Source organism: Oncorhynchus tshawytscha, linkage group LG23, assembly GCF_018296145.1.
Source record: "Oncorhynchus tshawytscha isolate Ot180627B linkage group LG23, Otsh_v2.0, whole genome shotgun sequence".
Classification (NCBI taxonomy): domain Eukaryota; kingdom Metazoa; phylum Chordata; class Actinopteri; order Salmoniformes; family Salmonidae; genus Oncorhynchus; species Oncorhynchus tshawytscha.
Window position 1 is genome coordinate 17536441 of NC_056451.1, and position 15815 is coordinate 17552255.

General features: G+C 40.5%; 2 protein-coding genes across 24 annotated transcripts in view; both read left to right on the plus strand.

The window, feature by feature from the left end:
* Nucleotides 1-802, plus strand: part of LOC112222787 (E3 ubiquitin-protein ligase UBR5) — a 43167-nt gene extending 42365 nt beyond the window's left edge. For all 20 annotated transcript variants that reach the window (XM_042304800.1, XM_042304811.1, XM_042304804.1 and 17 more), the window contains one exon: nt 86-802. In XM_042304800.1, coding sequence (XP_042160734.1) covers nt 86-298 — 213 coding nt within the window. In that variant the 3' untranslated portion in view covers nt 299-802. The remainder of the gene's footprint in view (nt 1-85) is intronic.
* A 369-nt stretch (nt 803-1171) lies between these two features.
* LOC112222789 (protein LYRIC) lies at nt 1172-15489 on the plus strand. Of its 4 annotated transcripts, none has more exons than XM_024385554.2 (13): nt 1172-1801; nt 1975-2094; nt 2837-2918; nt 6078-6278; nt 7259-7318; nt 7544-7690; nt 9189-9224; nt 9870-9932; nt 10156-10301; nt 11350-11463; nt 11673-11783; nt 12008-12125; nt 14545-15489. In XM_024385554.2, the coding sequence occupies exons 1-13, from the start codon at nt 1469-1471 to the stop codon at nt 14601-14603; spliced, it is 1590 nt and encodes a 529-aa protein (XP_024241322.1). In that variant the 5' UTR covers nt 1172-1468; the 3' UTR covers nt 14604-15489. The 4 variants fall into 4 exon arrangements, with proteins under 4 accessions (XP_024241322.1, XP_024241324.1, XP_024241321.1 ...); XM_024385553.2 differs by having other exon boundaries at nt 1173-1801; nt 11347-11463; XM_024385556.2 differs by lacking the exon at nt 7259-7318 and having other exon boundaries at nt 11347-11463.
* The last annotated feature ends 326 nt before the right edge of the window (nt 15490-15815 follow it).

The window sequence follows — 15815 nt, forward strand, 5'->3', positions numbered from 1 at the left end:
AGTCCCAGTTTATTACATGTAATTTTTATCTGTACAATCTGTAATATAAATTCCAATACAATCTGATTCCTCTCCCTCTCTGCAGGTGTACTTCTGGACCTCCAGTCCGTCTCTGCCAGCCAGTGAGGAAGGTTTCCAGCCCATGCCCTCCATCACCATCAGGCCTCCGGATGACCAGCACCTGCCCACGGCCAACACCTGCATCTCGCGTCTCTACGTGCCACTCTACTCCTCCAAACAGATTCTAAAACAGAAACTCTTACTTGCCATTAAGACCAAGAACTTTGGTTTTGTGTAGAGGTTGACAAACATGTTTACCTGTTGTGTAATATTTACCTAGTTCCATTTTTGTAGATTTGTTTTGTCTATACAATTTTATGGAAATCGAAGAAAATACATAAATGCTGTCACTCCCCTGGCGGTTATTTTGTTTGTGTTGTGAACACAGACGGCTTGTTCTTATTTTATTTTATTATTTTTTTAGTTCTGAAGGTAATATACATTCCTGCATTGGCTTTGTAAAGTTGAAGCCCTCTGCTCTATTGGCTTAGACCTTTTACTTCCCAGGAATTTGGCTTGACAGCAAACTGTGTGCCGAAGCTCAGCCAAAGAGGACCGCAGTAGAAGTATTTAAAAAGTAAAAGTATAATAAATAAAAAAAACACTGTGATTATGATTTTGTTCCTTGCCCTAAACAGAATACTTACTATCACTGACAGTTTGCTGCTGCCTTGGTGGAAAGTTATTATTTTTCTTGTATAAGGGGAGTAGGGAATTTCAAAATAAACTTGGATGCAAATGATCTTTTTAGTCTCTTGATTGTTGTAGAATGTATTTCTGAATATGGTTTAAATCGATGCCCTCACAATAAGTGCTAGGCATGCTGATAACCTGGCTTTGAGAATTTTAGACTGCAAAGATGTAGAATGTGCAAATACATCCAAGCATACCTAAGGCCACAAATTCCACTTTTCCAGGTGGACAGTTATGGTTCAGTTTGGTTCAAGATATGTGATTCACCATTGAGCATAGCTTTAAATCAAATATACTGATAACTAACCCCAATTAATCTTGTTCTAGTCCAGGACCACCATTTTCATCTGTACGAGGAAATTCGTCATGACTTCAGAGGGACTCCTCCTTCCGTGACGTTACACCAATCGTAGAGCGGGATGCTGCTAAACTGCCTTTTTTCTGTTGCTCCTTAAAATCAACCTCCTTGCTTTATCAGTGGGCAAGAAACCGGTTCATCAGTCATACGGGCTGGACAAATAGCTGGCTATACAAGGCTAACCCATTTTGACGGACTCAAATGTTACATGAGTGACAGCTAGCTAACGCGTTAGCGGCTAGGTGGCTGACAAGCTAGCGATGATCGTGGTTTTATTGTTTGCCCTGTCAAAACCGTTATTTTTAGCCGGCTAACGTTAACTTTTGCATATTCTGTCAATCATCGAGAGAAACCCAAATGGCAGAGAACTGGCAGGACGCGACCTGTCAACAGGTCAAGTTGATAGCAGGTCGCCTGAATGAGCTTCTTTCCACTGGCCTAGACCTCTTGCACTCAGAACTCGGGGTGGATTTTGGGTTGAAGCCCGAGATTCCGCCATGGTTGATCCTCTTAGCAGCGTGCATTGGGCTCGTGCTAATGGTGGCTATGTGGGCCTCCGCATGTCGCGGGCTCTTCAAGAAGCGACCGACCATAGTTGAAGTTGAGACCGTTGAAAGCACTAAACCAGCTCCTATCAAGGTGGCAAAAACAGAGGAACCGAAAAAAACGAAAAGGAAAACTACAGAAAAGGTAACGTTTTCAATGTTTGCTTACTAGCTAATTTTGACAGCTCTGTCACAGTAGCTAGCTAGTAGTAGCCGACATTAGCATGATTAGGCTAGCTAGATTAACGTTAACGTGTCACATGAGCCAAACTAATATTTGTTTTTAAATTCAGCCTTGTCTTCTCTTTTGCCCCACAGAAATCACAGCCAAATGGGAGTGTAGTTGCTGAGCTACAAGAGGACGTCAGAGTGACTGAAGACAACCTGCCAGTAGTGCCACATCATTCTCCTCAAATCAAGACAGAAAAGGCTTCCGAGGTAGGCCTAATGTTGCTTGTTGAGGCAAATGCTTGTATGCTATCCTGGGAGACTAGTGAAAGTTGAATCTGTTGTATACAAAACAAATGACTTTGTATGCAAAATAATTTCAGATCTGCTTGGTTATAGCTAGTTACATTATATCCCAACTTCTGCACTAAACATGCCTTGAAGATGAAAACCGGCCTTATGGCGTTTGTAGTGGAGTTTTAATAGTGATGATGTGGCTTTTAGACCAGAGGCCTGCCTCCCTTCGGACGCCTACTGTCCTGTGGCGTGCGGTGTCTGGTTGCCAGATATTAATTTGCAGATGTAGCAAATCCTAAAGGATGGGACAAATGGCTTCCTTACCTAGCTAGTGTCAAATGTGGCTCCTCCATGATCAAATACAGCTCTCAACCCAGTTGACTGTCAGTCAGATGCTCTTTATAGTTGTTTTTGGCATCAATCTGCTTTGAGGGGCTGACATTTAAAATATAATACTTTTTATTTGATTTATAGCATTTGAGATTGTAAGGACTGTATAGCCTATAAATTACATGTCAAAAGGCTCTTGGTAGACAGATTTATGTGATTTCATATGTATATATTTTTTTAGACCTAGCTTGACAGTGTTGACTTTGAGTGACTTTAATAACATGGGGTTTCTGTTCTAATGGTGCAGGGGGCGATGAGTCTGTTACCACTTTCGCTTTCTTTGCCTTGTAGCATTAATCCACCATGTTGAATTCTATATGTTTAGGTAAAGAAGACCAAGAAGAAGCAGAAACAGGCAGTAAAGGAGGCGAAGACCGCTTCTTCTCATGGCAAGGAATCAGAGGAAGGTATGCTATAAAGCACCACCACTAATATCACCAAGTGTTTCAATCATTTGTGCCTAGCAAAGCGCAGTGGGGGCTTACATTTACAGATAAATATTACGTCCTTGCAGAGAAATTGAAATTATTCATATTTTAATGTGTTAGATGAATTCATAGACTATTTGACCAGGATTTTTTTTGGGGGGGGGGGTGCACTGCCCTAGGATCGTTCTCCCTTTTCAAACTTTCCTTAACATTAGAATTATTCCACAAGACTGAGGATGGATCAGCTCCAAGAGAGATACCTATGGTTACAAATATTGAGGCAGCTTATTCTAACGCTTACCCTATAATAATGCACTAAATTCAGATTGTGCACATGTTACACCATGAAATATATAGAACAATGTATCGGTAACTTACAAATAGTGAGAACTCAATTACATTAACATGAAATTGATTTCCATATCATTAAAATATATACAGTTGAAGTCGGAAGTTTACATACACCTTTGCCAATTTCATTTAAAATCATTTTTTCACAATTCCTGACATTTAATCCTAGTAAAAATTCCCTGTTTTACATCAGTTAGCATCACCACTTTATTTTAAGAATGTGAAATGTCAGAAAAATAGTAGAATAATTTCAGCTTTTACTTCATCACATTCCCAGTGGGTCAGAGTTTAAATGCACTCAATCGGTATTTGGTAGCATTGCCTTTAAATTGTTTAACTTGGGTCAAACATTTCAGGTAGCCTTCCACAAGCTTCCCACAATAAGTTGGGTGAATTTTGGCCGATTCCTTCTGAGAGAGCTGGTGTAACTGAGTCAGGTTTGTAGACCTCCTTGCTCGCACATGCTTTTTTAGTTCTGCCCACACATTCTCTATAGGATTGAGGTCAGGGCTTTGTGATGGCCACTCCAATGCCTTGACTTTGTTGTCCTTAACCTGTTGAGTGTAGGGGGCAGTATTTTGATTTTTGGATGAAAAACGTACCCAAATGAAACTGCCTATTTCTCAGGCCCAGAATCTAGAATATGCATATAATTGCATCAGATTAGGATAGAAAACTCTAAACTTTACAAAACGGTCAAAATATTGTCTGTCTAACAGAACTGATATTGCAGGCAAAAACCTGAGGAAAATCCAACCAGGAAGTGCCTAAGAGAAACAAATCTCCCTGTTCCATTGCATGCCTTCTCTCCAGTTAAATGGATATCAACCCGATTCCTGTCCACATGGTGTGAACAGTCTTTAGACATAGTTTCAGGCTTTTATTCTGAAAAATAAGCGAGAACAATCACATCGCGTCAGTGGATGGCTGGGTGCCAGCAGAGTTTTGCATGCGCAACAGCTTGGAGCAGACATTTTCTCTCTCCTATTGAAAAAGCTATGGTCCGTTTGAAATATTATCGATTATTTATTGTAAAAACAACCTGAGGATTGATTGTAAAAAACATTTGACATGTTTCTACGAACTTTACGGATACTATTTGGAATTTTCGTCTGCCTGTCATGACCTGCACGAGCCTGTGGATTTCTGAACAAAAAGCGCCAACCAAATGGAGGTTTTTGGATATAAAAATTATCTTTATCGAACCAAAGGAACATTTATTGTGTACCTGGGAGTCTCGTGAGTGCAAACTTCCAAAGATCATCAAAGGTAAGCGATTCATTTTATTGCTTTTCTGACTTTCATGACCAATCTACTTTGCTAGCTGTTTGTAATGTTTTGTCTGCTGAGCGATGTCCTAATATAAACGCTTGGATAACTTTTGCTGTGAAGCGTTTTTAAATCTGACACGCCAGGTGGATTAACAACAAGCTAAGCTGTGTTTTGCTATATTGCACTTGTGATTTCCTGAATTTATTATTTTTAGTAATTTAATTTGAATTTGGCGCTCTGCAATTCAGCAGATGTTGACAAATGATCCTGCTAACGGGATGGATGCGCCAAGAAGTTAAGTCATTTTGCCACAACTTTGGAAGCATGCTTGGGGTTGTTCTCCATTTGGAAGACCCAATTTCGACCAAGCTTTAACTTCCTGACTGATGTCTTGAGATGTTGCTTCAATATATCCACATAATTTTCCTCATGATGCCATCTTTTTTTGTGAAGTGCACCAGTCCCTCCTGCAGCAAAGCACCCCCACATCATGATGCTGCCACACCCGTGCTTCATGGTTGGGATGATGTTCTTGGGCTTGCAAGCATCCCCCCTTTTCCTCCAAACATAACAATGGTCATTATGGCCAAACAGTTCTGTTTTTGTTTCATCAGACCAGAGGACATTTCTCCAAAAAGTACGATCTTTGTCCCCATGTGCATTTGCAAACTGTAGTCTGGCTTTTTTATGGTGGTAATTGGAGCAGTGGTTGCTTCCTTGCTGGGCAGCCTTTCAGGTAATGTCGATATTGGACTCGTTTTACTGTGGATAGAGATACTTTTGTACCTGTTTCCTCCAGCATCTTCAAGGTCCTTTGCTGTTGTTCTGGGATTGATTTGCACTTTTCGCACCAAAGTACGTTCATCTCTAGGAGATAGAACGTGTCTCCTTCCTGAGCGGTATGACGGCTGCGTGGTCCCATGGTGTTTAAACTTGCGTACTATCGTTTGTACAGATCAACGTGGTACCTTCAGGCATTTGGAAATTGCTCCCAATGATGAACCAGACTTGTGGAGGTCTACAAATTTTTTTTCTGAGATCTTTGCTGATTTCTTTTGATTTTCCCATGATGTCAAGCAAAGAGGCACTGCGTTTGAAGGTAGGCCTTGAAATACATCCACATGCACACCTCGAATTGACTCAAATGATGTCAATTAGCCTATCAAAAGTTTCTAAAGCCATGATGTCATTTTCTGGAATTTTCCAAGCTGTTTTAAGGCACAGTCAACTTAGTGTATGTAAACTTCTGACCCACTGGAATTGTGATACACTGAATTATAAGTGAGTGGTCTGAGGCAGTTGTTAAATAAGTATTTTCAAGAGCAACTTTAGATATGATGGTTTTGGGAAACAGCTCAGATGTAACGGTGTTCCTAAGAAGGTTCTAACGATGAACGTAGTCTTGAGATGGTTTTGGGAAACCGGACTCAAAGCCTTGACATTCTAACAGGGGATTTGAACACGAGATGTAGGCCTATTTTAAACTTCCTCCCCCTAACCTTCCATGTCTATCAGTATCAGGCACCTGGGAGACCAAGATCAGTAACAAGGAGAAGCGTGAGCAGCGCCGTAAAGACAAGACCTCCGGTGACGGGTCAGGGAGCCCTGGAGGAGTGGATCCTCTGCCTAGTACTCCTCCCACAGAGTCAACCAAGGCCAGCCCCAAAGCTGCAGCCCCTGGGTCTGTCTCTGAGAAGAAGGAAAAGAAGAAGAAAGGTAAAGCTAGCTTGGTCTATCTCCTTATGGTATACCCCTCTGCTGGCAAAAGGCTGCAGCTGAGCAGGCCTGAGCTTGGTTAAAGACTCACACACTTTCACAAACTTTCTGTAAACACCAGTGGGGTAAAAAATACTTTAAAGTACTAAAGTAGTTTTTTGGGGTATCTGTACTTTACTTTACTATTTATATTTTTGACTACTTTTACTTCACTACGTTCTTTAAGAAAATATTGTACTTTTTACATTTTCCTTGACACCCAAAAGTACTCGTTACATTTTGAATGCTTAGCAGGACAGGAAAATTGTCAAATTCATACTTATCAACCGAACATCCCTGGTCATCCCTACTGCCTCTGATCTGGCGGACTCACTAAACACGCATGCTTTGTTTGTAAACGATGTCTTAGTGTTGGAGTGTTCCTGGCTTTCTGTCAATTAAAAAAACAAGAAAATGGTGCCATCTGGTTTGCTTAATATACGGTATTTATACTTTCATATTCACTTAAATACTTTTAGACATTTACTCAAGTAGAATTTTACTGGGTGATTTTTACTTGAGTCATTTCTTTTAAGGTATCTTTACTTTCACTCAAGTATGGCAGTTGACCAGGTGGACAGCTAAGGTACTTTTTCCACCACTGGTAAACAGACTAATTTGGCATCCAGGGAGACTGCTATTCTGTCTTCTCCTGTTATTGAGTTGTGCTGGTTCCCTGTTGGTCAGACCTGCTGTAAGTACATACCCTGGAGGACTCTGAGCCCAGAGAGAGAGGTGCTGCTTGTCATCTGTTAGCCTAGAATCCAAACTGACATATGTTTTCCCACTGAAACAATAGAGAAACTGAGCATATCAGTTTGGATTCCAGGCTACTGCTCTTTTTGTGTTGACCTGCTCTCCCTTTGCAAGTAGGAAATATATAAATGTATATGGAAGTAAAGCTACAGCCTTGCCTTCAAACAACACTGTTATTTCCCAAGGAGAATCCTCCAAAACCAAAGCTGAGAAAGCAGATGCTGTTGCTGTAGTCAGACCTCAAGGTAAAAAAATACACATTCATTCAAATTAGCATCTGATTAAGGGTTAGGAGAGAAGTTCATGAAAGGGAGAAATCAAATCATGTTCCGTTTTAAGAAAACAAATTAGCTACATGCTCTTACTTGTACAGTACTTGGTTGGAGTCATTTTCTTTGGCAAACTATTTAAAGTGGTGCCAATGTGTGGATGTTCTTGAAGGTTGTTAAATGTGTGTGTGTTGGTGTCAGCTATCAGCAGTGAGGAGGCTCCGGTAGTGACTGAAGAACGGCCTGACCTGGTTGTGACAGCCCAAGAGGCCATTTTTCCTGATGAGGGGCACTGGACCACTGCTGAGAGCAACCAAGACACCGCTGTCTGGGGGCAGGAGACTGAAGGTAATGATAGTAGTAATATTTCCCTGGAGTATGTTTTGAGAATGACACAAATATTAATTTCCACAAAGTTTGCTGCTTCAGTGTTTTTAGATATTTTTGTCAGATGTTACTATGGAACACTGAAGTATAATTACAAGCATTTCATAAGTGCCAAAGGCTTTTATTGACAATTACATGAAGTTGATGCAAAGTCCTCAATGGGATTAAGGTCTGGGGAGTTTCCTGGCCATGGACCCAAAATATCGATGTTTTGTTCCCCAAGCCACTTAGTTATCACTTTTTCCTTATGGCAAGGTGTTCCATCATGCTGGAAAAGGCATTGTTCGTCACCAAAGTTGCTCTCGGAGGATGTGTTGGTACCATTCTTTATTCATGGCTGTGTTCTTAGACAAAATTGTGAGTGAGCCCACTCCCTTGGCTGAGAAGCAACCCCACACATGAATGGTCTCAGGATGCTTTACTGTTGGCATGACACAGGACTGATGGTAGCACTCACCTTGTCTTCTTCGGACAAGCTTTTTTCCGGATGCCCCAAACAATCGGAAAGGGGATTCATCAGAGAAAATGACTTTACCCCAGTCCTCAGCAGTCCAATCCCTGTACCTTTTGCAGGATTTTTCTCTGTCCCTGATGTTTTTCCTGGAGAGAAGTGGCTTATTTGCTGCCCTTCTTGACACCAGGCCATCCTCCAAGTCTTCGCCTCACTGCATGCAGATGAACTCACACCTGCCTGCTGCCATTCCTGAGCAAGCTCTGTACTGGTGGTGCCCCAATCCTGCAGTTGAATCAACTTTAGGAGATGGTCCTGGCGCTTGCTGGACTTTCTTGGGCACCCTGAAGCCTTCACAACAATTGAACCGCTCTCCTTGAAGTTCTTGATGATCCGATAAATGTTTGATTTAGGTGCAATCTTACTGGCAGCAATATCCTTGCCTGTGAAGCCCTTTTTGTGTAAAGCAATGATGATGGCACGTCTTTCCTTGCAGGTAACCATGGTTGACAGATGAAGAACAATGATTCTAAGCACCACCCTCCTTTTGAAGCTTCCAGCTTCTAACTCAAACAGCATGACAGTGATCTCCAGCCTTTTCCTCGTCAACACTCACACCTGTGTTAACGAGAGAATCACTGAGATGTCAGCTGGTCCTTTTGTGGCAGGGCTGAAATGCAGTGCAAATGAACTGAACCCCCCCCAAAAAAAAAAAAAAAAAAAAACATTTCCATGGCAAACAGGGATTTTGCAATTAATTGCAATTCATCTGATCACTCTTCATAACATTCTGGAGTATATGCAAATTGCCATCATACAAACTGAGGCAGCAGACTTTGAAAATTCATATTTGTGTCATTCTCATAACTTTTGTCCACATCTGTACATATAATCAAATCAAACTTTTTTAGTCATATGCAGGGGATACAGAAAAGTTTACACAGTACAATTACATTTTTACTGGCAGGAGTTTTTTCACTGAGGTTTTCTTTTGCGATGTGTTATTAGGAGGATGCACTGTCATTGATGCGAGGATGACATCAGGTAATGGACTGAATGTTCGTTGTATACTCCTGGTGTAGGATCACCTTTTGGCCTCTAGATGGCATGGTTTACAGTACAGAAAAGTATACTGCCCTAAAAAGGCAAAATGCACAAACTATGAATTTGGTCAAAATATTTGATCTGTTGTAATGGCCAGGTATATTATCTGATTAATATGGTATTTAGCTTCCTGACACAAGAACAAGCCAGTTAATCAGAGTATATCATGGAGTATCAGAAATTGCTGTCTGTCTAGACAGAAAAAGACAAGTCAGATTTTGCAGTAAAACAAAATACTTAGTTACTGCGTTTTGCCTTTGTAGGGCAGTATAGATCTTTAATCAGATTGTATAATACGAAAAAAATTATCTATTTAAAACGATTTAAAAAATCATATGGCAATATTAGTTTGAGTGTATTGATGATAGTCCACCATGAAGCCAAGTCGATGTGTGCTCGGTCTAAAAACAATTGTGCTTTCACCCATTAGGTGTTCAAGGAATTAGGTGTTAGGAATTAGCTGTTAGGTGTTCAAAGGTTAGGGGTTGGGATGACCTGAAATTCTGCTTTCACAAAATGTTATGTTTTCAAATTAAACACACTACCTTGCTCTTGTTAAAGCTTTTAGATGTGATTTGTTTTTAGAACCCCAGCTGCTGTGTCCCAGCCAGCCTAAGCCCCAAGTGGAAGATGAGTGGTCTGGTCTGAGTAAGTAAAACAACCATGACCTGTTCTATCTTGATCACATAATGAGTAGCTATACGGGTTGCAAGGTGGTCTGTAGATCAGTGATTCTGCACAGTCCAACTGTATTGTTGTCAGGAGACTGCTGTAGGAGTGAAAATCATCATCACTGTCTGTACCATGTGTTGTAAAGGTTGTGTATTTGTGAGGTGTTTTAACTAGAGCTTTCCTCTGGATGTGTTTTCAGATGGTGATGGGTCTGCTGCTGCAGCAGCAGACGGGTGCTCTGACTGGAATGCCCCAGCGGAGGGTTGGGAGAACTATGGGGAACTCCCTGCTCCAGTAGAGGCTGTCCCCCCTGCCCTCGAGGAGCCCCTGCCAGAGACTGTCAAGGTTAGTCGCCAGTTGCGACATCACTTTTTAGGTGCCCCTCACGAGAGGTTTCTAACATCAAGGGCCTGTTCCTGGTTAAATAAATAACATGCTTTATATTTAAATACTCTAAATATAATCTGGGGAAGTTGAGGAGAGAAAGAAACCATCTCCAGTGATTTTCCTGGTTAAACAGAACATTTCATCATGGAGAGAGATGTCAGGGATTTAATTTAAATGTTGCATTTAAAAACTTCTAACCTTATGCATATGTGAGGATAGACTGACTGGTAGTGTGCACTACATTCTTGAAATGGGACTAGTTTGACAGCAGTGCAACAGTTGCTTGCAAAGAGACCATGCTCTATCCTCTACAAGGTTCTGCACGGAGTAGTAGTTGTGATTTGGGGATTTTAGTTTTAAAAGCCGAACAAAACTGCACATTTACATTTCAGGAGCCTTCTCATGTATAAAAAATATCTGCTGCTTACTGTACGCACTCCCCTTGTTATTATTTTGACTTTTTAAGCTCAAGTTGGGGAAAGGTTGTCAGGTTAAGTTGATTTGGGTTGAGCAGTCTAAATCGGTCAAATATTTGATTTAGTTTTTATTTATTTATTTATTTTACCTTTATTTAACCAGGTAGGCAAGTTGAGAACAGGTTCTCATTTACAATTGCGACCTGGCCAAGATAAAGCAAAGCAGTTCGACAGATACAACGACAGAGTTACACATGGAGTAAAACAAACATACAGTCAATAATACAGTATAAACAAGTCTATATACAATGTGAGCAAATGAGGTGGGAAGGGAGGTAAAGGCAAAAAAGGCCATGGTGGCAAAGTAAATACAATATAGCAAGTAAAACACTGGAATGGTAGTTTTGCAATGGAAGAATGCAAAGTAGAAATAGAAATATTGGGGTGCAAAGGAGCAAAATAAATAAATAAAAATTAAATACAGTTGGGAAAGAGGCAGTTGTTTGGGCTAAATTATAGGTGGGCTATGTACAGGTGCAGTAATCTGTGAGCTGCTCTGACAGTTTTGTACTTTGAATGTTTCACAGCAGGTATCTGATGAAGAGAGAGAAAAGGCAGAGCCTGCTTCTGATGGAACTGGCAAATTGAAAAAGAAGAAAAAGAAGAAGAAGAAGCAAGCTGAAGATGCTGTAGTTACTGGCCAGGTAACACCGTAGACTAAGCGCTTACTGGATTTCTCTTTAACATTATTACGATGTTACTATAGCAATTAGTCTTATTACGCAGGAATAGAGCAACTTAATTTAAACTGTTACCATCACACATTAGAACTATATTGCTGAGTCCCTCATTGGGTCATTGCTACCTGTGACCTTCCTGATTGGTTCAACTTTGGTCTGTCGGTTATTGACAGGAGTCAGAGGAGCCAAGTAAAAAGGTTGTTACTGAGGCCAAGGTGAAGAAGCAGCCAATCCAGGAGCCTGCTGCTCCTACTGTCCAAGCTGTCAACGCTGCTGCTGTGAAGGTTGGTGACACTGTTCTATTGACCTCAATGTCTGCGTCTCAAATGGCACCCTATTCCCTAATAGTGTACTACTTTTGACTTGGGCTCATAAGGACAATGAAGGAAATAGGGTGCCATTTAGGACAATTTCTGTCTGTTTAGTGGATCCCTGTTGGCCCAAGAGCACCCCCAGAGGCAGAGGTTCTTTACAGCCTCTTTAATCCCAAGGTTTCTTCTTCCCGCAGGCAAGAGTGGAGCAACCAGTGGTGGTTCAGAACACAGCCCCCATCGCACAAGTGCCACCCCAACCCGCAGAGACAAAGCCTACTGCCAAGCAGAACAGTCTACCTGCTCCAACACATAGTAAGTGTATCAGAACTAAGTGTGAATCACACTGGAGTCTGGTCTAGTGGTAGTGCTGCAGACCCTGGACTACGTATCTCCGCCAGCAGCTGGGGTCCGATCCCTGCATACACCTTACTTTACACTTTCCTCTATTCTGTATCCCCACTCATTTCTTGCTATACTATGATCACAATAGAAACACAATAATATTAAAGAAGGAATAGCTTTACCTTGCCCTCAAACCATTCAGATCTAGACAAATTAGTGGGCTGCTTGGTGTTGTTCCTGGGCAGGGCTGCCTTGTTGTGTGAATGATTGGGCCACCAAGCTGCCTGCTCAACTTCTTCCTAACCAGATGTCGTCCCCTAGTTGTGGCAACATGTAGCTATTCATTTCTGGAGGCGTAGGAAGCAGCTAGGCCAGGCTATTACTACCAGATGTCCCCTCCCTCTATTCAGTCTGATTGGCTATCCCAGCTCTGAACTAGTGCATCAGCCCTTTTCTTTAATGTATCAATCATACAGTTGCAAAATGTTGGTAAATTTCCCAAAATTCTCATGTTTTCCTGAAATCCTATTTAGAAGATTCCTGGAATTCATTTTGGAATAAGAAGGAAGTCCGGGAATCCTCAGAGGGAAAGTTACTGAAATGTTGCAACCCTAAAAAAACAAGGCTGTATACAGGCAGGACTGCAGTTCTCTCTCAGCCTCCACTCAAACTTCACTACACTGTTTCTCAATCCACTCCCCCATGGGGTTGCACCTTTTTGTTACACTCCAGTTAATATCCAAGCTAGAGGTTGACCGATTAATCGGAATGGATGATTAATTAGGGCCGATTTCGGTGTTTTTGGACACCGATTATGGCCGATTGCACTCCACGAGGAGATTGCGTGGCAGGCTTGACCACCTGTTACGTGAGTGCAGCAAGGAGCCAAGGTAAGTTGCTAGCTAGCATTAAATTTATCTTATAAAAAAACAATCAATATTAACATAATCACTAGTTAACTACACATGGTTGATATTACTAGTTCATCTAGCTTGTCCTGCGTTGCATATAATTTATGCGGTGCCTGTTTATCATCGAATCACAGCCTACTTCGCCAAACGTGGGGTGATTTAACAAGCGCATTCGTGAAATTAAAAGCACTGTCGTTGCACCAATGTGTACCTAACCATAAACATCAATGCCTTTTTTTTAATCAGTACACAAGTATATATTTTTTAAACTGCATATTTAGTTAATATTGCCTACTAACGTGAATTTCTTTTAACGAGGGAAATTGTCACTTCTCTTGCGTTCTGTGCCAGCAGAGTCGGAGTATATGCAGCAGTTTGGGCCACCTGGCTCGTTGCGAACTGTGTGAAAACCATTTCTTCCTAACAAAGACTGTAATTAATTTGCCAGAATTGTACATAATTATGACACAACATTGAATGTTGTGAAATGTAACAGCAATTTTTAGATTTAGGGATGCCACCTGTTCGATAAAATACGTAACGGTTCCGTATTTCACTGAAAGAATAAACATTTTGTTTTCGAAATGATAGTTTCCGGATTTGGCTTAATGACCTAAGGCTCGTATTTCTGTGTTATTATAATTATATTTGATTTGATAGAGCAGTCTGACTGAGTGGTGGTAGGCAGCAGCAGGCTCGTAAACATTCATTCAAACAGCACTTTCCTGCATTTGCCAACAGCTCTTCGCTGTGCTTCAAGCATTGAGCTTTTTATGACTTCAAGCTTATGAACTCTGTGATTAGGCTGGCAATACTATAGTGCCTATAAGAACATCCAATAGTCAAAGGTATATGAAATACAAATGGTATAGAGAGAAGTCCAATAATTCCTATAATAACTATAACCTAAAACTTCTTACTTGGGAATATTGAAGACTCATGTTAAAAGGAACCACCAGCTTTCATATGTTCTGAGCAAGGAACTTAAACGTTAGCTTTCTTACATAGCACATATTGTACTTTTACTTTCTTCTCCAACACTTTGTTTTTGTATTATTTAAACCACATTGAACATGTTTAATTGTTTATTTGAGACTAAATGGATTTTATTGATGTATTATATTAAGTTAAAATAAGTGTTCATTCAGTATTGTTGTAATTGTCATTATTACAAATATATATATAATAAATTAAATTGGCCGATTTAATCGCTATCGGCTGTATTTGGTCCTCCAATAATCGGTATTGGCGTTAAGAAAATCATAATCGGTCGACCTCTAATCCAAGCCCTTGATTGGATGATTTAGGTGGTAGTACTGGGCTAGAATAAAAATGTTCACTCTGGTGATCCTTCTGGAATGGATTCTACACACTTCCTTGTTCTAAAGTCTTATTTGTTTGTTTTATTTTTTACAACCTGTATCTTGTCTTAGGAGTCCTGTATTGTAAGACTTATCTCCCTGTGTTTTTCCCCGTAGAAGAGAGCCAGCCTTCCAAACCAGTGATGAAGAAGAAGCGGGCAAGAAGAGAAACATGAATTGGAGTCATGAACATGAAGTGTTATGCAAAATACTTTGGATAAAACAGCTGTTCATCCTGTTTGTGCAACATTTAAATACTTGCCCTTTTAAAAAAACGGAAATATCAAACTTCTAAGTTCTGACCGGCCAGCTTCATGTCCAAAATGCAGCCTGGTCAAGCAGACTGGATCTAGATTAACTGTAAAGCTAAATTCTGCGATTCTGATCAATATCGTAGTGTGGGCACACATATGAAAACTGTTTTCCAATGAATCTTTCGAACGATCATGTTTGATTAGACATCTAGAAAATGACTAATAAATCCTGATTTAATATTGATTGGGATGTTGTGGCTTTGAGATTAATATTATAGAGGAAGGTTCAGCTGAGTCACGTTAACATTACTGGCCTTTATTCTGCAGTCTTTGTTTGCTGTTTATATCGTTAACCATATTGGTGCAGTGACTCATGCTCAAAAGTTCAAGTCCAACACTATAGGGTCGTGTTCAATAGGACACATGGCAGCAAACCGTTTTGAAAGGGAAAAACGAAATAAGCGATTGCTATCTGACAAGTTCAGGTAGTCCTCCCCGTTTCAGTCCATGTTGTATTTGGTGCCTAATGAACACGACCCAAGGGAATCATGTTTAGCATTTGGATGCAGGTGGTGTTAGTGGTATCTCTGCTGTACATGGAAAAGAGACATACTTTCAGTTACTTGCTGTTATTTTGACCATCAGTGTTGTGCTCAGATGTGTAGTTGCTTCTACCATTGATGGCTGTGTTGTCCTGTCCACCCGTGGTTGATGATTCAAAAGTCCTTTACCTTTTGTAACCTCTTTGTAATAAAAACGCTTCAAGCCATATGTAAAAAATAATACAAAATAAAGGCCCTTTTCTATATTTGATTTGTCCATTTTGTATTTCTGTTTTTCCTATTAATCAGTTAACTATTTTTCAGCAACTGACTGGTGTGTAGTGAAAAGTAATGTTTAGTCCAGCTGTAGACAGGATGGTTTCAAACTGCTTTAATCAATGATGTACTTGTAATGATGCAGTAATCAGGAATACAATTTGATGCCTTAATTGGTTGGGTAATGTAGGCATGTGCTCTACCAACAGTTTTGATGTAATGTCTTATGTTGGACCATGTTTATTCTGCACCCTGAACCTTTCTCCACTTGTATTTCTTCCTCTGGAAATGTGAATTGCTTCCATTTCTCCTGATT